Below are 25,185 nucleotides of genomic sequence, written 5' to 3'. Positions count from 1 at the left end.
TGGTAAAAAGGTTGTATTTTTACGAATATTTACTTATTTTGTCTAGAAAACTAAAAAAGTAACCCATCTCTTAAAGAAATTCAAAATCAATGGAAAGAAATATCTAATTGTTATATTGAAAAGCTAGTGAAGTCAATGAAAAAAGTGTTTAGAAGTAATTAAAAGTAATGTATTGTATATGCCACTTGATACTAAATAAAGAAATGCTAAATGTAAGTAAAGTTTTTTTTAGTTACTCTACATTTGACTTTTTTGATTTTTTTTTTCAAATATTAATAAATACCTAACTAAACCCACTAATAAACAATTATATTTCCGTATTGTTGCTACTAAACATATTGCATCTATTATTAATTTTTCCGTTTTCAAATTTTAAAATAAAATACCCCGTATATTTTTACATTTTGGGATTTTTGAGATTCTCGATATCATAAAAAATACAATATTAGCTTTAATAAATTTAAATCAAACTACAGTTGAAATATTATAATTATCATAGAAGTTGAAAAAATTAAATAATTATTTATTTAATTTAAAAAAGCCATAACAACAATTAATTTATTCACAGAAAAAAATACCCATCTCTTAAAACCCTGTAGACTTTACCAATGATGACCTCTTTAACAGGAGATACATACACATTTCTCACAATCCGTGAACTTAAACACTTTACTTAATGTTACTATTGTTAATTTGGATCTTAACAATTTAATAACAACTCTATCTTAATTAAATTACAGGAAAACGAAACAAATACAAATATAAAACAATTAAAAAATGGAAAAAAATAAATTTAACTTAAATATCTGGTAAAAAGGTAGTATTTTTACGAATATTTACTTATTTTATCTAGAAAACCAAAAAAGTAACCCATCTCTTAAAACCCAGTAAACTTTACCGATGATGACGTCTTCTTATATGGATCTAAAATTAGCCAATCTTTAACAGGATATACATACACATTTCTCACAATCCTTGAACTTGAACACTTTACTTAATATTTTACTGTTGTTAATTTGGATCTTAACAATTCAATAAAAACTCTATCTGATATAAATTACTGGAAAACGAATTGTATTCTTACGAATATATTTTTTCTATTGGTTAATTATAGGCGGTTTAATGATTGGTCCATTTCTGAATATATCGGAACGAGTTTGCACAACATATTGCTTCGTTGGTACAGGTTACAGGGCGACCTTGGCACGTTGTACATCTTCATCACAAACAGCATCTTACAAATGTACAAATGCGATATGAATGCTATGTACCACTTCTATTTCTTTAAGCTGACTTTTAAGCGAATTATAGCACTATATAAGCCACAGTTAATATAAAAATGATAAAATATAATATATAAATTCAATAAATAAAGAGCCAATGTATAAATAAATCAAGAAACAGTTCAATTGTAGAAATGTATTACTACATTTGTATAAACTCTAACTTTTAGTTGGCATTTCAATTTAAAAAATCGGCTTGATGAAACAGATGTTGCAGAAAACCTCCAGATCTAAACGAAGTTTTACACTTTAAGCTCCACAAAAAGATAAAAAAGGATTATATAGAGTCTAATTATGAAAGTTCTAACTTCAATGCATTTGAGACTACAATTTTCATTTCCTTTCTGTTCCTTTTAATCCCTGTGTAATTCCATCAATAATACCAGCATTGTTCCGTCCTCGATTTGCATACACACACACACACTCACATAACAGAGAGAAAAGAATTAAAAAGACGGATAAGACAATTACGTATGCAGATCCGTGTAAGTGGCAGTTTTCCGTGCAGCCAATTTCATTTATAGCCGGATTGAATCGTTATTAACGAGAAAAAGGAATATCGAACAGATAAAAATCCCGCCGTTCTCTAAGACCCGCATTGTTTGCAGCCATTTCATACACATGCAGATAGTGTCAAGAAACTCTGCAACATGCAAGCCCGGAAATATCGTTGCGACCATTCCGGACTGCCGTTGGGATGAGCTCCTCTAATTGTTGTGTTATCATCCGTACATCTGATGCCGCCACTTAGGATCTTTTCAGGCTGGCATCGTTGCGAAGCTCCGTGGCAATTAGGATCGTCTTAAATGAATACGTCTGGGTCCGTTTAATCAAACGGTTCCAGCCAGAAAAGGAAATAATGTCGAAGGAGTTAACGATGCACATTGTTAACTTGCATATTTCGTGTGTAAAGTTCAACGTGATTTTAAATTGAAAGTTGCACTTGGAACACGTTCAAAACAACAGATGGGACCCGATGTATTGGCGTAGCGGCGTCGCGACGCTACAATCGTGGCATTCTTGCCGATTTCGTATTGAAGGGTACGGCACAAAAAATTTTATTCATTGGATTCGACAAAAAAGCACTTACTACATTGGAATAATTTATGAGAGCAGATAAATTAAGTTAAAGCGGGGAAGTTTCTTTCGGAGAATTTAAATTGGCTAGAATAAACCTAAATTAAACCGTTGTTATAATTTTTTAATTAAGACATTAAAAAAAAAATGAATAATAATCTTAAAACATGTTTTCATATTTCCGCAACAGTAAAAACTTGAAAAATATAAGCAATCATTTTTTTAGGAAATTTAATGTTAACTTTAACACCCGTATATTAAACTAGTGTTTTAATTTTCATACAAATTGGAAATAGTAAATAAATATTTACCCATTTATCTTACAACTGATATATACACTATCGCTCATGTATAGAGTGACAAATTAAACAACAACCATTTTATAAAAAGAACGATTTTTGAACTGAAAACTTCTTTAGCCGCGTTGGACACTTTTTGGTAGGGGAAAACCTTATGGGTTGGCGACACCGACATGCTCATGATGTGATGTGGCGCCTTAGACACTTTTTGGACATCTGTAGCTATACAGCTGACGTATTTCTTATAAGTGAAATTGAATGGATTTAGTGAAAACAGTATATATATATATATATATATATATATATATATATATATATATATATATATATATATATATATATATTTATCCAACAGGCGTTGTTGAACCCGACATATCTAACAGACAACCTCAGACCCAGCATTTCTAATGGAAATTTTTGTGTATAAAGACTTAAACTATTAATAAATATAACTTTTATGGGGCAAAAAGAGGGGAAAGAAAAAAACTCTTATACTAATTTTTTATATTAAATAATCGCTAGGAGACCCAGTCTAGTAAACATACTTTTCAAGTCCGTTGTATAAAACCTAGGTACTTTACCGACGCTACCAAACCCGATAACGTTGCCACTATTCAGGATTGGTTGCATATAAAAATTTTTACTTTTAAATGTCTTATAGTAAATTTAAACATCAACGTTGGGGGCATCGTCTTGTCGCTCTCACGAAAAAACAGGAAAAAGTAAAGCTACATTTTGTATTTAAACATAAAGAATGTTTTAAATATTTTAATTGCCTAATTTGTTGGTTTAATTTTAATTATTAATTTAATTAATTTTTTCATCCTTTGTACTTCCCAAATGGAAAAGTTATTTTTTATAAAAAACTTCAATCAAAAATGATGCTTATGACACTTTCGAAAAATTTAACAGTGCAGCAAAGCCTGTTGTAAGTTGTCTTTTAACCAAAAATATATTATTTCAATATTTAAATCACGAAAAATTGATAACTGACATTTGTCAAGTGCTAATCATTGGTGGTATGATATTGCAAATAATTTTTTGAAAGAAAACAAAAACGAAAAACCAAAATTTTGGTTATTTTAACTTATGAAAGACAAAATATCATTATTAACCAGAGAAAATGTTTAAGTACACTTTCAGACTTTGAAAAAACCATGAGCATACATGTTAAACAATTGGCTTTGGAAATGGCAGTAAATCCATGCCGATTTTATTCTCAAAACCAATGCAATCCTATGTTGATCTATTACTTGAAATTAGAAATGGATGAACGGATCTGCAATTATTAGGAAGATGGCACATAAATCTGGAGCTAAAAATACAAAACTTTTGACTAGTACCAGATTTAGAAAGTAAATAGCAACAATATTGCAATTGGCATGAAATTACAGCAAATGGAGCAGATAGCAATATTTATAGGACATACAAAGAAGACTTATTATCTTTATTTTTCTTTGATTAAATTATCTATCGTTAATTGGGTGAAGGTGAATCGAAAAACATTCCAAAGAACATGAATAACAAAACAATAAGAAGAGTGAAATTGAAATAATGAATGGTAAAGATATAGAATACGCATTGATAATGAAATTTGATTATCATGTAATTTTAGCAAACAAAGTACCCCAGTAATCAGGTCGTATGGGATGGACATGCAATCAAAAGACTGAAGCTCTAGTGTTTTCTAATAAGAATGTCCCAGAATAAAAGTTTATTTGAAGAGTTGTCTGGGTTAGAGTTAAAATATTTATTTATACATATACAATAAGAAAAAATTTTATTGTTATACTTTGTTTTTAATTAAATATTTTATTTTTGTTTTTTACAACAGTAGTGACTATTATTTTTATGACACTTGTATGTTCTATTTTATGAGAAGTTTTTCAATAATTTTTTTCACAAGCTTTTTGATCTAACCTACTATATTTTAATCTAATTTTTAGGCCTTGTTCTGAACTAACTGTACCTAAAAAAAATATTTTAAAAACATAAAATTTTTTGTAGAAAAAATATTGTACTTACTGTGTTACACTTAAAATACAAATAAAATGTCTGATTCAATGAGATTCAAAGATATTATAATTTGTACCATTGCACTTACTCGTTTATTCTAGGGTTTTTTAATTTAAAAAATACTGTTTTATTTTGACTTGAAAATAAGTACTACTACCATTAATTTGTGTTTTATGCAATATTTATTAAATATGAAATTACCTAAGTTCCACAAATCTTCTAATATTTATTTTAAAAATATCAAAGAATTTATCTCAAAAAAAAATGATCTTAGTATTATTAATTAATTAATTTGATATAAATTAAATAAAATACATGGGGCAAACATAAAAAGTGCTGATACAATTTATAGCAAGTTGCCTTGCGACTTATTACTGCCTGGATATGTCTGTATATAGTGCCAACTAACATTTAACAATCATCTAGAGAAAATTGTTCCAAATTTCTTGAAGACCAGCACGCATTTGTCAAAATCAAATTATTCTATTAAACAGATAAATTAAAGCTAAACATATCTGAAAAAAAATTAAAAAATATTCTAATAACATGTAGATAGACAATCAATCGGATTTCATTTCATTTCATGGTTAGACCAACTTCACTAAAAGAGAACTCGTAGTATTTAAAACATTATTTTTGTTCAAATGACTTGGGATTTATAGCATTTTAAAATTGTAATATTTTTTCATATTGTGGACTACATATTTTAATATTTAAATTTATAATAAAGAATATATAACAATAATAATAATAATATGTCATCATCATCAACATCATCATCAGAACGAAAAAAATTTATAAGTTAGAAATATTGTAAAATATTAATATATAATGTAGTATTTTAAATAAAGGAGATGTCTAAACAGAATGTTGTAAAATTAGTAGCTTGGCATACCTATACATAGTTGTCAAATTTAGGGTCTGTTAACGTTGATTCCAAAGTCTGGGACTAATAGCGATTTCGTATAAAATTTTATACTCGACGTTGAACTAAATTCGTATATGTGTAGTTATACAACCGCTTTTCCAGACCCAATCAAAAATTCACCCTGACACCCCTTAGAGGGTGTACATACGAAAACCATTGAGAAAAACAATGAAACGTTGCCAGACCCAGAGCCGGGTCTGTTAACGTCAAATTTGGTCTGACAACGTTAATACAATATATCGAAATGGGTCTGTATAGGCGGTTAAATAAATATATATATATATATATATATATATATATATATATACTGTGCATTGTTGAAATAGTGTTTTTGTTTGATTATTCGATGCCGTTTTTACGCGATACTTAGATAAATTTGAATTAAACCTTTTCATTTCTTAATTTTTTAGAACAAAATGAAATAATTGAAAGTACAACAAGTCTAAGTATTGTTGAAATTAATGATGACAATGATGCAAACAATTAGAATAATGTTAAAAATCAAGTACATTGAAATTTAATATGATTGTATATTAAATGTTATTTCAAATGATCTTGTACAGCTCGTAATATATTTGAATAATAAAAAACTATATCAGCATGTATATAATTGTTGCTCAGAGTGTCAATAGATCCATGTAAAAAGACAAAATGCAAAATGTTAATGAATTTTACGAAGAAATTCAAAATTATTGGAAAGAAATATTGAAAAGCTACTGAAATCAGTCAAAAAAGGTGTTTCGAAGTATTTAAAAGTAATGTATTGTATATGCTACTTGATACTAAATGAAGAAATGTTAAATGCAAGTAAAGTTATTTCATTTTACAGTTGCTCTAATTTGGCCCATTTTTTCAAATATTAATAAATACGTAACTTACTAAACCCACAAACAATTATATTTCCGTATTGTTGCTACTAAACATAACTGACAATAAAACGGATTTTTAAATGTACGCTTTTAACAAGACATATGAATATTTATATTATTAATTTTTCCGTTTTCAAATTTTAAAATAAAATACACTATATATTTTCACATTTTTGGATTTCAACAATTAATTTATACACACAAAAAATAAGAAAGAATGTGAAAAAAAATATATATTTGTGTATCTTAAAACAAGTATATTTTATAAATCAACAAAGAATTTTTTACACAGAAAAAAATTGGAAAAAAGTTTAAATTTATAATAAAATTTAATTAATTAAATTACCTTAAATAAGCTACAGCTAAAGTCTTTTAATTTTCATAGAAGTTGAAAATATAAAAAAATATTTAGTTACATTAAAATAAGCATTCATTTTATATAAAAATCAATAAATTTTATACATAGAAAAAAAAAAACGTAGAAAAAAAATAAAGTAAATATTTTTTATTAAATTCTATTATTTTTATTATTATTATTGTAAAATATTACTTTTAATAAAACTTTAATAGAAAAAGGAAGATTTTAATTTAATTCTAAAACAACCATATTTTATTTAAAAATCTACTAATTTATGAACAGAAAATATTTGAAGAAAAAGTAAAGAAGGAAGTTTTATAGGAAAATACTCTGTATATTTTTACATTTTTGGATTTCTGAGATTCTCGATACCATAGAAAATCCAATATTAGCTTTAATAAACTTAAATCAAACTACTGTTGAAATATTCTAATTATCATAGATATCAAGTTGAAAAAATTAATTAATTATTTATTTACCTTAAAAAAGAATAAAATTAAATTTATTTATGTTAAAATAAGTATATTTTATAAATCAACAAAAAAATTTTTATACAGAAAAAATTAAAAAAAAGTAGAGCAGGCAATTTTTAATAAAATTTAATTAATAACCTTACATTAAATAAGCTAAGTCTTTTAATTTTCATAGAAGTTGAAAAAATAAAAAAATTGTTTATTTACATTAAAACGAGCATTCATTTTACATAAAAATCAACAAATATTATACATTACACATAAAAAAATTAAACATAGAAAAAAAATAGAAAAAACATAAAGTAAATATTTTTTATTAAATTCTATTATTAGTATTATTTTTATAAAATATTACCTTGAATAATTCTAAGTAAATAAATTATAAAGAAAATTTAAAAAATATTTAAAAAATTTAAATATATTTTATTTAAAAATCAAATAATTTATGTACAGAAAATATTTGAAGAAAAAGTAAATCAGGCAGGTTTTTAGGAAATCTAATATTAGCTTTAATTAAAAACATTAAGTATATTAAATTTTATAGAAATTGAAATTGTAAGTGATTATTTTATTATTTATAAGAATTGCAGCAAAAAGGGTAATTTTTTACTAAATTTAATGTTAGCTTGAATAATCCTAAATAAATACATTGTAAAAAAGAACATTTTAATTTATCTTAAAACAGATACAAGCTTTACATAATAACACAACATTTTAATGATTCGATTGATTCATACATAGCAAATGTTCCAATAGGATAAAAATTATCTTATCACAAAACAGGTAATAAATATTTAACATAAAAATCAACAACATTGTCAGACAATATAAAATCAATGTGATTAAAATTTGGGACTCCCTGAAGACTCTTTTCAGAAACCGTCAGCTTGTCATACAACAACTTCGCGTCCTGAAATAAACATTCATTAATTATTCTAATTCACATTCGTAATATTCAAAAAGTTTCGAAATTTAAATTTCAAGCACAAACGCAATGAGGAACGTCACTCTTACCCCGTAAGGTGCGAGCCAATCTTCCTCCCCATAAATAATGTGAATGGGTATTTTTATGCCCGGAACATCGTATTCCGGAGGTGTTGCTCTGTTGTAAATCCTCTTATTTAATTCCGGGCCGTAATTATAATAAGGACTTTTGCCATGCGACAATATTACTTGCATGAAGTGTCTTAGAGTTTTCGTCGACGTATCGGTGGGCCATTCTGTCAAAAAGTATGGTGTGTAGTTCTGAAAAAATTAATATTTGTTTATGGTTTGTTGTTAAATATTGATAAGGAGTTACAGCCTTCATATACATATTAACATAAATAAAAGCAGAATACCAAACAGAATTTTAATGATGCTTATCTGATCTCCACGCTTCTTGGATAAACCACGTACTTACTTTGTTCTTTTGGCCTGTGGAATATCCGAAAATACTGTCGACTAACGTGGTGCAAAGTTCATTGGGTCTGTAAACGCAAAACTCGTTCAAGAGCGATCGATCGAAGCTTCCTTGCGAGAAAAATTTGTACACTCCTAATGACTCGAGTTTTATCTGAAAACAATTTGTAGTGAGACAAACGACATTGAAATATTTAGTGTTAATTTGTGGTAATTGTGTAATTTCTGTTCATGGATGAAGTTTTGCAATTCAGTTATTGTCCTTGTTCTAATATTAATTTACTATACTTAGCTTATAGTATAGTCAAAGTATTTTCTTTGTTTCATTATTATTAATTTTCTTTAATCTAGAATTTAATGAAACCAATACATTGATTTCCTGGTAGTGTTTATCCTCCACAAACAACTCCATTACACCTGATTATAGTTAATCCCTGACAACTGGAATAACCAGCAAATTCGTAGAACTCCCGATACTGATGATATACATTCATTGATTAAACAGTTCAGTTTACATAATCCGCTCGACTTACCAACAACAGTTCACCTTTGGCCGCCAAATATCCCACAGGACCTCGTATGTGTTTCATATAGACGACAGGACTAATTAGCACGGCTTTGTGCAAGTATTTTTCCGCCTCGTCCTTCAATACCGACGCGTAAACGGCTAATATGCTCGTCCCCATCGAGTGTCCGATGTACAAGATTTTCTGCGTGTTGTAGCTGCGGATGTGCCGGATGAAAGCCGGGAGGTCCATAAGAGCCATCTCATGAAAACTACATTGAAGTGTACAGTCGTGTTGGTGAGGGAATTAAAGTTTTACCTGTAGTCCCAGAATCGTTTGTCGTCGTTCGAAAATGTGTCGTGATTCAAAGAAAAGTACGATCCTCTGGTGCTGCCAATCCACACGTCGTATCCCATTTCGGCGAGATAAAACGCTGGAACACAATAAAATTTTCCTTTTGTTATTGATAAATAAACCGGCAAAAACTCAAATCCATTAAAGGACTCCAGCCGAAATATATTCTCGTATGAAAAAAAAAACTTGCTCGTATCGATATTTCAAACATGTCGGGCTTCGGGGGATTGGTAAATACGTCTCGGACCAAAAAATCGGCAAAGCATATTGACATGTTGCGAGAGCATTGATGCAAGAACGGCACATCTTTATTTAGGATCAAAGCGGGGACCCGGGATATAAATAGACGTCTCAGAAAGTAGTAATTTTACATCAACAACACGGCAACGGTTTATCATATTATGAAATTATTATTGAAATTCAGACTGGAATAATGTGACACGGAACACCGGAAGAATCAGTCCGATTTAATGTCATGTGTCGTCGGAATTTCGTAAACACAATAACACGTTGTCAGTCGTTTTTGGTGACATATTTTTCGGATTCTTACCCATAGAGACGTTTTTGCCGGCGAAGAATTGCATTGAGTTTGCTCCTATTCCGTGCTGTAGATATACAGGGTGTTTTTTGGAGGTTACAGGCTTACGTACGTTGAGCAGGAGTAAATGGTAACCATCTTTGGATTTTACGCAGTGGATATCGAATTGTAAATTGAAATTTTCGGCGTCGGTCTAAAAATATTTATTTATATTTATTTTTTTATTATATTTGTAATATAAAATTACGAAAACAAAAAATAATTATTAAATTATTTTTTACTTATTTGTTGAAAATTTGTTTATATGTAATTAAATGGTAGAAAATTTTTCTAAATAAGTTTTATAACCAATTTATGTTTATATAACTTACAGATCATTAAAGTTAAAGTTATTATTTTAATACTTTTAATGTAATTATCTATCTTTTTGTGTTTTTAACAAATATTGTGGTAAAAATTAAAATTTAAAAAATTATAATACTTCAGCAATTTGAAAAAAATCTTTAATTAAAACTTTTTGATTAAAATTGGTTTAAAAACATTATTTTACAATAAAAAAATAAGCTGTTTTGTATTTTAAATAGTTAACAATTATAATTTAATATATGTAAAATTAAACAATTATGTTGTTATTTTTATATATTTAATGTAAACATGAATATTTTATTATGTTACATTTTTAAGTAAAGAAAATTTATTCAATTAATTAATATTATTAATATAAAAAGATATGTCCTGTCCTTTTAAAACTTGAATAAAAACAAATAATTTCATTCACACAAAATGAATTTACATAAAAAAGAATAATAATTTATAACATCTTTGTTTTCAATGTTAAATAATCTTGGTTAAATAAAATATTTATAATTTAAAGAGAAAATATTATATTTAACACAAATAAATAAATCAATTAAATTGTCACATAAAAGGCATTCATTAATATTGTAATATATATAAATTTTATAAATTTAGCTCTTTTGTTAAAATAGTTTTAAAAATATTATTTTATAATAAATAATAAAAAATAGAAATATATAGAAATATAGATTTAAAATAAATAAATATAAATATATTGTTATTTTAATACTTCTGATAAAAAAATAAAAATTTTATTATGTTTAGATATTTTTTACACAAATGCCGAAAAAATGAATAGATTGAGAAATTACTAAACAAATTTATTCAACTAATATGAAATAATTAAATATTTGTAATTTTTAATGAAACTCTTATAGTTGACATGAAAACACAACGAAAATATTGAACAAAATAAAATAAGTTTAACGCTTAATTATGGTTTAATAAATAAATAAAATAAAATAATAAACTGTTTACTTAAAATTTGTTTAAAAACATTATTTTGCAATAAAAAATAAGCAATTTTATGTTTTAAACAGTTATCAATATTAATTTAACATAATATGTAAAATTCAGCAATTAAATATGAATATGTTATTATGTTATATTATTAAGTAAAAAATAAAGTTTCAATTAATCAATATTACTAATATAAATATAATATCTCTTTGAACTTTAATAAAAATTAATAAGTTTATCCACACAAAATGAATTTACATAAAAAAGAATAATAATTTAGAACATATTTGTTTTCAATATCAAATAAACTTGGTTATTAGTTTAAAGTGAAAATGTTATATTTGACACAAATAAATGAAGTAATTAAATTGACAAACAAAAGGCATTAATTGATATTGAAACAAATATAAATTTAATAAATTTAATCCCTTAATTAAAATAGTTTTAAAAATATTGTTTTATAATAAAGAGAAAAAAAATAGAAATTTTATAAATTTAGATCTAAAATATGTAAATATAAATATATTGTTATTTCAATACATCTAATATAAAAATGAAAATTTTATTATGTTTAGAAATCTTTTACACAATGAAAACATTGAAAATAACGAATGAATGAATTAAATTGACACATAAACGACATTCATATTGAAACATATAAAAAACAATTTATTTAATTATTTAAAATTTTTGTTATTTTGAAAATTGAAAACATTATTTTGCAAAAAAGCAATTATATATTTGTCAAAATTTTGTAGTTAAAATAATATACATAATTAAAAAAATTAATTGTTATTTTAATAAACTTAAAGTAGATGTATAATATATTAAAAAAAAGGATTGGAAAATATGTTTTTTCTTTCTTACTAAACTAATACATTCAAATTATTAACTTGTTTTTGAATTTGTATAAAAAAGAATTATACTATTTTTTAATGCTTAATAATTTTGGTTTAATAAAATATTTGTAGTTTTAATGAATGAATTAATTAAATTGAAATTAAGACACAAAATAACAATTTAATAGAATTTTTGAATAATGATTTATTATTTTTAGATATTTGTTTACATAGTGAAAGCATTGAAAAACATATTAACAAAAGCTAAAAATATAGAATTTTACCTGATAAACATGTTTATTCAACTAATTTATTTTCATCAACATAATAACAAACTGCTTTTAAATTTGAATAAAAAATAACAAATTTGTTTACAACGTTTAATTATATTGGTTTAAAAATGTATTCATTCAACATAATATTTATAATAAGCTATATTTTATTGAAACAAATATAAAAAACAGTCATTTAATTAAACTTTTTTACTAAAATATTTTTTAAAAAAGTGTTTTGCATAAAATAAACAATTAAGAATTTTAAATAGTCAAAGAATTAAAATTAAAATTGACAAATAAAAACAAATAATTCATACTTTAGCTTAATATTAACATTGAGATTTTTATTTGGTAAAATATAAAAAGGCATTAATCTATTTTTAAATTTAAATAAAAAATAACTATGTACTAAAGACAATAACATTTTTGTTTTTATGTTGTAGTATGCTTAATCTAATCCTAATTCTTAATAAGTTTATCTGATAAGAAAATTAATAAACTAAATTGACACAAAAAGAGATAAATATGTAAAAAAGTATGTTACTCAATTAATTTAATCTAAAATTACAAAAAACAGGGAATACATATGAACTTTTAAACTTGCACTTGAACTTGAATCTCGAAATATATATCCATAGATTTTAAGCACGTGCACATTAAAACTGTTTCGAAATCCTTACTCACTTTGTATTCCGTAAGATTATACAAATTCGTGTTGATGCATTTTGTCTGGCTTAAACCAATTAAGCAACTAGCAACACAAATTCCAAGCACCGTTTTGTACATTTGAACGAAATTGCGCGAACGACGAGTGATCCAAGACTGAAGATAAAAATGGTAAAAATCTCTAGTGTGGACAAAGGTTAACCACCCATTATTAAGGAATAACCGATTTCAAGGTTCAAAAGTGTGTTTTTATTTATTAGTGGAGATTAATTAATTCCAGACGAATATTTCCGTATTTAAATCGGAAGTAAACATTTTCCAAACGGAATAAACCCAATTGCCTAAAGTTATTTTGTGTTTCAACATAGGAGATGTTCAAAATAAAATCGAAATGATAAACATTTTGAAAATATTTTATTGCGTGACATTGAAACTATCTAAACTGTTAATGACACTTTTAATATTGCTTGCTCAACTATGTAATGATTATAATTGTAAATAATTATTGACGCATTGCAACACTGTTAAATTGAATTAGAACCGAAATTTGAACCGCCTCTGACCTATTTAAGGTACCGCAATGTTCTTTTGCTCATTAATAATGGATGGATTTATTTATCACCCACGAAAAATTTAATTTATGCACCCACTATGATTTATGAACGTAGTGATTGCAAAATTATTATAAACGTATATTCCGTAAGTGAAATATCTGTATAAAATTGCTCTCGTCGCGAATATTCTTAAAGATTTATGTGACTGCAACATAAATTCTCATTAAACTTTCGTTTTACGATTTCCCTGAAGTTATTTAAACCCACCTGGCTTATTCGGATCTAATATATTGCGTACTCGTTCTAAAGAAAATTCGTCAATCAAGAAGTGTTCGCCCGATACAACCCAATTTTAAACGGTTTTCAACCGCCGCAATTTTAATTTAATTTTAGGACGTGACGCGCGTTTCAACGGCGGTCGATTGACGACCGATTGGTTTTAAGGAAATTAGTCGAGAATGTGAAACCCGGTTCAAGTATATGATCTCCTCGACCTTAACTTTTTTAAATGGTGTCTTAACTCGAAACGAGGTGACTAAAACTTGTTCCAGTTTGTTTTAATGTTTTCACTTCCTTTATCAGAAATTATTCTTTTTAGCAGAAAAATATTCAATTTGTTAAAAGTATTAAATTTAAATTTTTATTTGTAAGGTCAAGAACCTAATAATATTTGAATTAATGTTTGTGTTATATTAAAGTACGTTTATTTTGAAGTTAATTTGAAAAATATTAATCAAAGTTCTAAATAATATTTTTAAAATTTGTATGTAGAATTTTGGAAATCGTTTAGTGCTTCATTAATTTATTCATAAAAAATCATGAATATATCCAACATTATTGCAGTTATTATTTACTTTTATTATAATTCATAATAAGTTCAAAAAGTGTATGTCTCTAATCTCAATAAATATTCAATAAATTCCTTTTAATAATGGCGAATGCGCCGGGCATTGTTGTGTAATATATTTTGCTTCAGATTTATTCAATTTATTATGGTTGAAAATTATTTTAATAAATTTTATTATAAAATGCATTTCTTGTTTTTATCTAACAGCTGGAAAGTTTCTCGGGGTTAAAAACGAATAAAAATATAATCCTTCTCCATTTAAGTGCACTTCTTTTCGAAACATTAAAAATGATTCATATATATATTTTATTTAAAACCCGAATATTTTTATTAAAATAAGGTTTTCTTTTAGTAAAAATGTTAATTCTGATTTTAATGTGAAAAACAATAAAAAAGTTTTATTGGAAAATTATTTATTGTTTTGGGGCTGGGGAGAAATTTACGAAGCTTTTAATAGTAACGAGAGTAATCGTTATTTTAAACAAAACTCTTATATAATTTCATTTTAGGCGGTTAATAATTGGATATTTATTGTATTTTTTTACATTTTTGATAGTAAATATTTTTACTACAATAATGTCAATTTTGAAATTAATTTAAAATATTTTAATAAAGAAATAAATGTTTAGAAAATCTATATATATATATATACAGACTTTGCTTTTTTAAATTTATTGTAATTGAAAATTGTTAATTATTTCTCCATTTAAATGCATTTTGAAACTTAATTGAACATGTTAATTTTAAATATAATAAAAATCTAAAAAATATATTTAAAATTTATAGCATTAATTTCACTACTTGGCTCAAAAGACATCATAAATTTTTATTTAAAATCAATAAATTATTATAATTTGTAATGGTATCAACCGGAGTATCATTTGAATTTACAAAAGTTACGAAGAAATTACGTGATCAACTAGAATGAATAGGAAACCTTGTTGTGAATGATACAAGATAATTACAAAACATAGTAACACCATTCTGAATGCGTAGAACTGAATAATCAAGAAGGTTCATAAATAATAATCACAAATAAATTTACAAATAAGATTTATTGACATCTTTGGCGTTTATCGATATCCATGTGTCTACATAGTGCTAATTAAATTTGCCATTCTTAAGGGATGAGGAATACTAGTTCAAACTTACTTAAGTAACAACTCTCTTAGAACAGACTTATATTTGATTTTCTCAAAGAAAATAGAGAGATTTGTCATTGATAAATAAGAAATATTGATTCTTAGATCAAAGTTTTTTATCATGAATAAAATTTAAAGTACAAAATATTGATCCAAGACGGACCTCAAACATAGTGAATAAATTTGTTGAAGAAATAGCTCACATAGTGTTAATAAGATATGCCATTTTTAAGAGATGAGGAATATTGGTTCAAACTTACTTAAGTAATAACTTTCTTAGAACAAACTTATATTTGATTTTCTCTAAGAAAATAGTGAGATATGTCAATGACAAATAAGGAATATTGGTTCATAGATCTAAATTTTTTATCATAAATAAAATTTAAATTACAAAATATTGGTCCAAGACGGACCTCAAACATAGTGAATAAATTTGTTGAAGAAATAGCCCACATAGTGTTAATTAGATTTGCCGTTCTTAAGAGATGAGGAATATTCGTTCAAACTTACTTAAGTAACAACTTTCTTAGAACAAACTTATATTTGATTTTCACTAAGAAAATAGTGAGATATATCAGTGATAAATAAGAAATATTGGTTCATAGATCTAAATTTTTTATCATGAATAAAATTTGTAGTTCCTTGTCCCCATTTTGGAAGATTATCAAAAGGAAGGTCTTTTCAACAATTATCGCACGCACATAATAAGCATAAATATAATAACAATCCCCTGAACAATGTCAAAAATTATACACACCGAATACATCCTTTAATAAAAAAGGATAAAATACAACGTTCAATGTTCGTTAAAACATAAGAAATAACATAATTCTGAACAGTGGATCTCACATAATAACTTTAAAATAGTGAAACGAAATTATTCAAGGATATCACTACAAATTAATTCAATTTTTATTACTAAATAATTTCATTTGTATATATTTACTTCTGAATATATATTTAAATACATTTTAAAATAAAATACAATTTTAATTTTTAGTTAGGAATTTTTATTTAGTTAATGTGATTTAGAATTTCAGACTTTATTTTGACTATTTTATTCATAAAATGTCATGAATACATTTAGAGAAATTAAATTTTGTTACACATAAGTACGTATATATTTAAATTTATTGTTTTTGAAAATTATTTAAATAAAGTTTAAGATAAAATATGTTTTCCAACTGAAAAGTTCCTTAGAATTAAAAATTCGTTCCTTATACAAATGTATCCTCTTTATAAAATTAAACATTTATACTATTATTATTATTATTATTATTATTATTATTATTATTATTTTGAGAAAATATTTGTGAGTTTTAAATAAAGTAATGCCAGTTTTGAAATTAACTTGTCAGTTTAAAATTTAAATAATCTTTTAGTATTGACAACATATATTTAATATTATTAACATTATTAATATAATAAAATATAAAGATAAAATATATTTATAGCTTTTTTATCTTGGAAACTATCTCGAGAATAAAAGTGAATTAAAAAAATCTCTTCTCTATTTAAATGTATATTTTTTAGAAACTCAAAGATTCATTGTATCAATGAATATTTTAATAATAGTCATTTTTTAAATAAAATAATGAAATTTAAAAATATGTTGTTTCAAAATTCTTTCATTAGTTAGGGATGCATTCACCAAATTGATATATTTTAAAAATTTGGCGAATGCGAGGGCATAGTAAATGTAAATTTCTTGATATAAATTTTTGTTACACTTTCGAAAGAACATACATATTTAAATTTATTGTGGTTAAAATTGTTTTAATAAAGTTTAAGATAAAATACATTTCTAGCTTTTATCTCCAACTGGTAACTTTCTCTGAAACAAAAGCGAATTAAAATACGTCCTTCCTCATTTAAATGTAGGTTTTTTAGAAACACAAAGATTTATCATATGATTTTTCTTTTTGTTCGAGAAATATTGTTTTAAAACTGTTTAAATATTCAGACGTTTGAGAAATTTCCCGACTTTATCACTTTCCCTTTAAACGCGACGCGACGATAAAATTACCACGAGATAAAGAAAATTAAATGTTTTAGCCGTGAAAATAACAATTTAACAGATTTGAATAAAAAAGACTAAAAACACGTAAATATTTACGAGAATATTCTTATGTGCCCACCTGGATTTCATACATTGACTCTGTTCAACACAAAAGGCAAAGTATCCCATTATATCAACCATCCAGTGGGTTTAATGCCTGATGATTACATCTCGTCTTACCGTTCCAACAAAAAGAACTCTATCGACCCGAGCGAAAAGTAGTTCAATAACCTTTTCCTGCTGGAACAAATCACGGTCCATTTAAAAAAAAAGGAAGAGGCTAAATTTAGTGCGTCCCCTTATGGTAAACAAATTGAGTGGAGTTTTGGCACATAGTCGCACATAAATCATGATCTGAACTTTAGCAGTAATGAAACGCGTGGGCGTCGAATTCGCATCCAAATTCGTCCCGTGGAAAGGTCAATTTTACCCCTCTAATTAATTTTATTCCGGTACCCTTGAATACGATACGGACCTTCAGATGATTACCGGCATGTTGCGAACAAAAAACCGCCCCGGAGACACACAATAACCGATTTATGTTTATGGATTTAAAATCATTTAATCCCCACTGCCTCGGGTTGTTGTTCGAATCCTGCACAAACATTTCCCCAAAAGTCGGATATCGATTTGGTTACGACCCATCTGAAGGAGTCCGCACCTGTATATATTTATCTCGGCAACAAGATAATAAAGTTGAATCCAACATGCACTTGGTATCGGATGCAACATTTATGGTTTCCATTGTCTGGAGCGTTTTTTTTCAAACCGTTGGGGATTCCAATACAAACCAATCGATCCGAATTGAAAAACATCCCTTTAGTTTACTATTTATATGCAAAAGTCTGACTGGACAAAGGGTAATTGAAAGTGAAAACGGACAACGTCTAAATATGTTACGGGTAATAAGGTTGTCTGGCGTTTCGGATCGTTTCAATTCAGGAGTTGTCCTATAATGGGATGTTCGGATGTTCACTTAACAGCTGTAGCACGTCTACCTTGTTTTAATTGTGCCAGTTACAGGCGTTGAGATGATGCCGGATTTGCTAATATTGTGGCTCTATTGCGAACGTAAAATTTATGTTTTGAGGGGAAGGCATATTAGACTTTATGGTTGATCGATTGGTTCTAAGATTCTGTGTTGTATTTGTCTTCGTTTAAGGTATGAGTAAGGATCCTGTCTTGTTTTAATTATTGTTCATTCCTTCTGATGTTTATGTTGATAATAAATCAGAAAATGATTAAGTGAAGTAGTTTATAAAGTTGTCCCAATACTTATTTAAATTAGTAAAATATGTATGTAATACCTTAATAATAGTTTTTGTTAATTTTTTCTAGTAAATATTTAGTACAACGTTATACACAAAAATATTACTTAAAATTTTGAAAAAGAAATTCGTTTCTTTAATTCAATGAAATGTTTTACAGAATTTACACATTTTATAGACTTTAGAACTTCTGCAGTTTTTATACATTTTATACATATTGATTTTATACATTTATAGATATTATAGATTTTATTCTTGTTCTATCCAATATTTAATGAATTTTGTATATACAGACTTATAATTTTTTTTAAATATTTCAACAGAAACTACATTATTTTCATCTGATTTACAGATTTAATACATTTTACACGAGTTCCTAAGATTTCATAAATATTGTACACATTATAATTTTTGTTATATATTAAATAATCTATTCCATTATACAAATTTTAGAGATTTTGTACAGTATGTACAGACCACAGATTTTATATTATATATAAATTTACAGAAATTAGAAAAATATAAACTTTTTTTATGGATTTTACATATTTTTTACATTATACACCTTTTAGATATTTTATGTATTTGTATGTATATGTATATCATATATATTTTATAGATTTTTATATTTTCAAAGATTTCATAAATTTTGGATATACTTCATAAATCTGTTTCATAGATTTAATAGATTTTCTTAGATTTTCTTAGATTTTCTTTGATTTTCTAAAAATTTTCTTAGATTTTCATAGATTTTTTAGATTTTCTTAGGTTTTTATAGATTTTATAGATTTCATAGATTTTATAGATTTTATAGATTTTATAGATTTTATAGATTTTATAGATTTTATAGATTTTATAGATTTTATAGATTTTATAGATTTTATAGATTTTATAGATTTTATAGATTTTATAGATTTTATAGATTTTATAGATTTTATAGATTTTATAGATTTTATAGATTTTATAGATTTTATAGATTTTATAGATTTTATAGATTTTATAGATTTTATAGATTTTATAGATTTTATAGATTTTATAGATTTTATAGATTTTATAGATTTTATAGATTTTATAGATTTTATAGATTTTATAGATTTTATAGATTTTATAGATTTTATAGATTTTATAGATTTTATAGATTTTATAGATTTTATAGATTTTATAGATTTTATAGATTTTATAGATTTTATAGATTTTATAGATTTTATAGATTTTATAGATTTTATAGATTTTATAAATTTTATAGATTTTATAGATTTTATAGATATTATAGATTTTATAGATTTTATAGATTTTATAGATTTTATAGATTTTATAGATTTTATAGATTTTATAGATTTTATACATTTTATACATTTTATACATTTTATACATTTTATACATTTTATACATTTTATACATTTTATACATTTTATACATTTTATACATTTTATACATTTTATACATTTTATACATTTTATACATTTTATACATTTTAAATTTTGTAAATTGGATTTTGTAGATTATACAGAGTGTTAAAATATATATCTTACATCTTTTATGTATTTATTGATAATAAAAATAGTATATTCTCAAATTTCCTTTGAAAATTCATATTTTTGAATTTTGACTAATACAAGATAATGTAAAATTCAATGATCCTAAAACATTAACCTTTTTTATTTATATGCACAAATACATTCATGGGTATAAATATTTACTACTTTAGAATTATGTATATTTTCCACTACTGAAAACATATTTTACAAATTTACATCGAAACCCCCAAAAAAAGTCGACAAGAACCAACCATTCCAAGAAACAAAATTGATACATCCCAGAACAAACACTACAAGCACGACCCCACCGCCCAGTTATTTATGTTCGCAACCCCATCGTCCCATCAACAGAACCGGAGCGTTCCCCCGGCCGGCCGGAGAAAAAATCGCACGCGAGATAAGGACGCAACAAATCATATCGCAGCGAACCAGGTCCGGGACGTCGCGGGCGCATGTTCACCGAAACCGGCCGTCGCGACGCTCCAACCCCGACGCGTCGGGAGAGTGTTCCGTGTATTCAGTCGCGCAACGTCACGCAGTAAGAACGGACGCACGAGGAACGCAACGAGCGCAACGCGAATCTTCACGTAATTCTAAACTCAACTTATTTTTATTCCAACGCATGCTACAGATTTAAAATTTAAAAAATTATTACAATTTTTTTGGGAGGGACTTTGTGGACGGTTTTTTTGGACAGAATGTTGATGGACTTTAGGTTGGTCGATTTTGGCGGGTTTTGATTTTGTTGGATTAGTTGCTGGAGAGGTGAGATCTTATTTAAATTAAAGCATGTTGATGTTTTAAATTTTAAAAAAATATATACATGTTGAAATGATTCTGTAATATTTAAAAATTATATATACACAACATAAACATTTTGTAAAACAATTTATTTGTCGTAAAATATTTTAATTGGCAACTCTAATGATAACAAAACTTTGATTTACCTCATTAGTTTTGTCAACAATTCTTAGACAAAACATTAGATCAATACAACTTGTTGCTACAGTGGTAAACTTCGTTTACACAATTTTACGACAATACCATAAACCACACGATCATTATCTCATTAAACATTTATATTTTCACACAGTGTATACAAAAAAATTAATTAGTAACACTGTCCAAATTTTGCTCACCCATGCACGAACAAAACACCCTTCACATAAAACACACATGTGTATAAAACCGTGCATGTTTGTTGTATAAATAATACAAATTCCGAGATTAATTACACGTTTACCTGTATAAATAATGTTGTCGGTGCTCAGAGATAAGGGCGGATCGTAAATTACCATAATTAAATAAAATCGCGAGGATGGTTTATCGTTTTATGAATAATACGTGCATATTTTTGCTTGTGTATATCGGTCGAGAATATAAAATGACTCGCCATGAATTTGTTTGAGAATTTTTGGAATTTGATATGAAATTTCCGCTTGTAATAAAGTTTGCAGGGTGTATCTCTGATGTGAGTTATTTTAACCAGGATTGTTTATTAGGGATGTGTTCTGCAAGTGTTTTGGTTTTAATTCGGAATATGTTAATGAGAATTGTAATAATTGGATCGTATGTTTTGTTAATTATTATGTAAATTGTTGGGTAATTGATTGCAAATTATTTAGTTAATTGATTGTTCATAATTGATTTATTTAATGCGTTCTCAGAACGATATTAACTGATAAACAAAATTACGAAAATTATACCTTCCAATGTGAAATGTATATTTAAATTTTTATATAAAAAACTATTGTAATTTTATGATTTTTAATTAAATTTATTTTTCTGTAATATAAATCCAGATTTTCAGAAATTCGAAATATTATTTATTTATAATATTTTATGTAGGAATGTTAATTATTTCTATAATATTATTAAAAAATTTCAAATTTTATAAATAGATTCAAGAAACGTTAAATTTTTCTAATCAATGTTATAGAAATTATTAAGACTAAAAAAAACAACTCAAACTGATAAAAAGAAGCAAAAAAATATCATCATAAACCCCAGTTACTATAAAAAATAAAATGTAGAATATAAATGAAACAAAACTCTTTTATTTGTTACTTTTATTAACTTTTGTTCAGCCAAATTGTAGTTATAGATAGAATTTTACCTTTTAATGTGTTTAACATGTTACCACCATTTTATTTCATAAGAAACGAAAAAAAGGTTATAATAACTAAATATAATATGTCATATATTATCTTGAAAAAGTTTCTGAATTGCATCTTTAATTGGTAAATTAAATAGAAAGTTTTTCTGATAATTCAGAAGTTTCAGGTCTTTGTTCTATGTTTAAAATACTGACTTTAATATTAGAATCCAATTATAATTTCAATATGTATTTTACTAAATAAAATAATCTAAACGTTTTTAAATGTTAAATGTTTATGTTAATTAAAAAATTTATTCACTGAATTATCTCAAAATCTATCTACATATATTATAAAATTTGTAATATTTATTTATAATATTTTATTATTTTATTTATTTTATTTAAATGTAAATGATTTCTATAATATTATTAAAAAATTTCAAATTTTATAAAGAGATTTAAGAAACATTAAATTTTTCTAATCAATATGTTATAGAAAATGTTAAGACTAAAAACACATCTCAAACTGACAGGAAGGAGCAAAAAAAATATCATCATAACTTTCAGTTACTATAAAAAATATAAAATATAGAAGATACATAAAACAAAACTCTTTCATTTTGTTACTTTTATCAACTTTTGTCCAGCCAGTTTGAATTTATAGATAGACTTTTATCTTATAATGTGTTTAACATGTTACCACTTTTTTATTTTATAAGAAACGGAAAAAAGAGTATAATAACTAAATATAATATGTCATATATTATCTTGAGATATAATCAAGTGTCTGAATTGCATCTTTAATTGGTAAATTAAATAGAAAAGGTTTTCTGATAATTCAGAAGTTTCAGGTCTTTGTTCTATGTTTAAAATATAAACTTTAATTTTAGAATGCAATTCAAGTTTCAATATGAATTTAATTAAATTAAGTAATCTAAATGTTTTTAAAATATTAAATGTATATGTTAATTAAAAAATTTATTCACTGAGTAACTCAAAATCTATCTAAATATATTATAAAATTTGTAATATTTATTTATAATATTTTATCTAGCAATGTTAAATGTAATGATTTCTATAATAATATTAAAAATTTAAAACTAAAAGAAACAACTCAAACTGACACAAAGAAGCAAAAAAGAATATCATCATAACTCTCACTTACTATAAAATATAGAAGATAAATAAAACAAAACCCTTTTGTTTGTTATTTGTAACTTTTATCAACTTTTGTTCAGCCAAATTGAAGTTATAGATAGATTTTTATCTTTTTATGTGTTGACATCTTACCACCATTTTATTTTACAAGAAACGGAAAAAAGGCTATAATGACTAAATATAATATGTCATATATTATCTTGAGGAATAATTAAATGTTTGAATTGCATCTTTAATTGGTAAATTAAATAGAAAGTTTTTCTGATAATTCAGTAGTTTCAGGTCTTTGTTCTATGTTTAAAACATTGATTTTAATATTAGAATGCAATCTAATGTTTAAAATGTTTATGTTAATTAAAAAATTCACTAAATTATTTCAAAATCTATCTACATATATTATAAAATTTGTTATAATCAATATATATGTCAAGATAACCAATAAAATTTATTACACATTTTATATTTAACAACATCCAAAAGCACTAGGAATTTTACATCTATTGGAAGTGCAGGTCTGTCTTTGTTGTAATGTTGTCCCGAATAGACTTTCAATTTAGGGTCTAATAAATTCGACGGAGTTTTAGAAGTAAGCCGGCCATAATTTTTCAGTTGATGCCTCTCGTAAAGAGTTTTATGTAGAATTTTAATAGAAATTTTATAAAAAGGTTCTTAAAGTGACGTAGGCATAAAAACCTTTTTTTTTTGTTGTGTAGAAATTCGATCAAATAACCGTCAGCGAGTATTTTTAAATATATTTTATTACTCAATCGGTACGAGAATAACACTGTTTTTTTTTCTTTTACGCTTTTTAAAAATAATTTAGGGGCGCTGGACACGAAAATCATATTATATTTTTTCCATTTTGGGCATTCACCTACATAATGACAAGTTTGTGTTTTTTTATTTATTTCATTATATTATAAAGAGAATGTATTTATGTTTAAATTTAGTTTACCTAGAAGTATTTCAGGGCGTCGTTTTGATACCATTCATTGATTCCCCTTCATTATAAGACATATCAAAATATTTAATTTTCAGGTTCAAAAAGGACATGTAATATTATATAAGATTCATTTTCTCAGTCGTATGGTTTCATTTCGAGAAAATCTAGGTGGTCAAAGCGATGAACGAGGCAAAAGGTTTCACCGATATAAAAAGAAGATATAAAAACTTCAGGAACAAGCCAAATATTGTGGACTATTGCTGGTTTCTTATTTTTTATACGAAATAATTAAAGTCGAAGCTTTTGTAGAAATATAATAGTAAATTTAAATATTGAATTTGAAATTGAATAAATTAATGAACTTCGAATATCGAAATTG

The 25,185-nt window shown here is 25.4% G+C and overlaps 2 protein-coding genes across 7 annotated transcripts in view; one reads left to right on the top strand and one right to left on the bottom strand.

Moving 5' to 3' along the window:
• The window catches only part of LOC109599566 (somatostatin receptor type 2-like), a 226,400-nt gene that overhangs the window by 10,408 nt on the left and 190,807 nt on the right, over positions 1-25,185 (top strand). For 5 of the 6 annotated variants that reach the window (XR_007548094.1, XM_049967544.1, XM_049967542.1 and 2 more), the window contains exon 1: positions 21,195-21,372. The exons of the other annotated variant lie outside the window; for it this stretch is intronic. The gene's annotated coding sequence lies outside the window, so the exon portion shown is untranslated. Of the gene's footprint in view, positions 1-21,194; positions 21,373-25,185 lie in introns of those variants that run through there. 6 annotated transcript variants of the gene reach the window in all.
• LOC109599579 (lipase 1) lies at positions 7,888-13,368 on the bottom strand. Its single transcript, XM_020015589.2, has 7 exons — positions 13,218-13,368; positions 10,115-10,295; positions 9,529-9,643; positions 9,238-9,481; positions 8,706-8,858; positions 8,318-8,548; positions 7,888-8,213 (listed from the first exon to the last, which is right to left on the bottom strand). Exons 1-7 carry the CDS (start codon positions 13,317-13,319, stop codon positions 8,076-8,078), a joined length of 1,164 nt encoding a protein of 387 aa, XP_019871148.1. The 5' UTR covers positions 13,320-13,368; the 3' UTR covers positions 7,888-8,075.

Source organism: Aethina tumida, chromosome 5 (assembly GCF_024364675.1).
Source record: "Aethina tumida isolate Nest 87 chromosome 5, icAetTumi1.1, whole genome shotgun sequence".
Lineage (NCBI taxonomy): Eukaryota > Metazoa > Arthropoda > Insecta > Coleoptera > Nitidulidae > Aethina > Aethina tumida.
The sequence above is the reverse complement of the archived record's forward strand: the minus strand, read 5'-3'. Positions and strand labels throughout refer to the sequence as shown.

Excerpts from the sequence above, each read along its gene's own strand:
- LOC109599579 (XM_020015589.2), bottom strand. The coding sequence starts at position 13,319 with ATGTACAAAACGGTGCTTGGAATTTGTGTTGCTAGTTGCTTAATTGGT. Across the intron at positions 8,859-9,237 it reads CCAAAGGTGAACTGTTGTTG|ATAAAACTCGAGTCATTAGG; the intron begins GTAAGTCGAGCG and ends AATTGTTTTCAG. Across the intron at positions 8,549-8,705 it reads CCACAGGCCAAAAGAACAAA|AACTACACACCATACTTTTT; the intron begins GTAAGTACGTGG and ends TAATTTTTTCAG.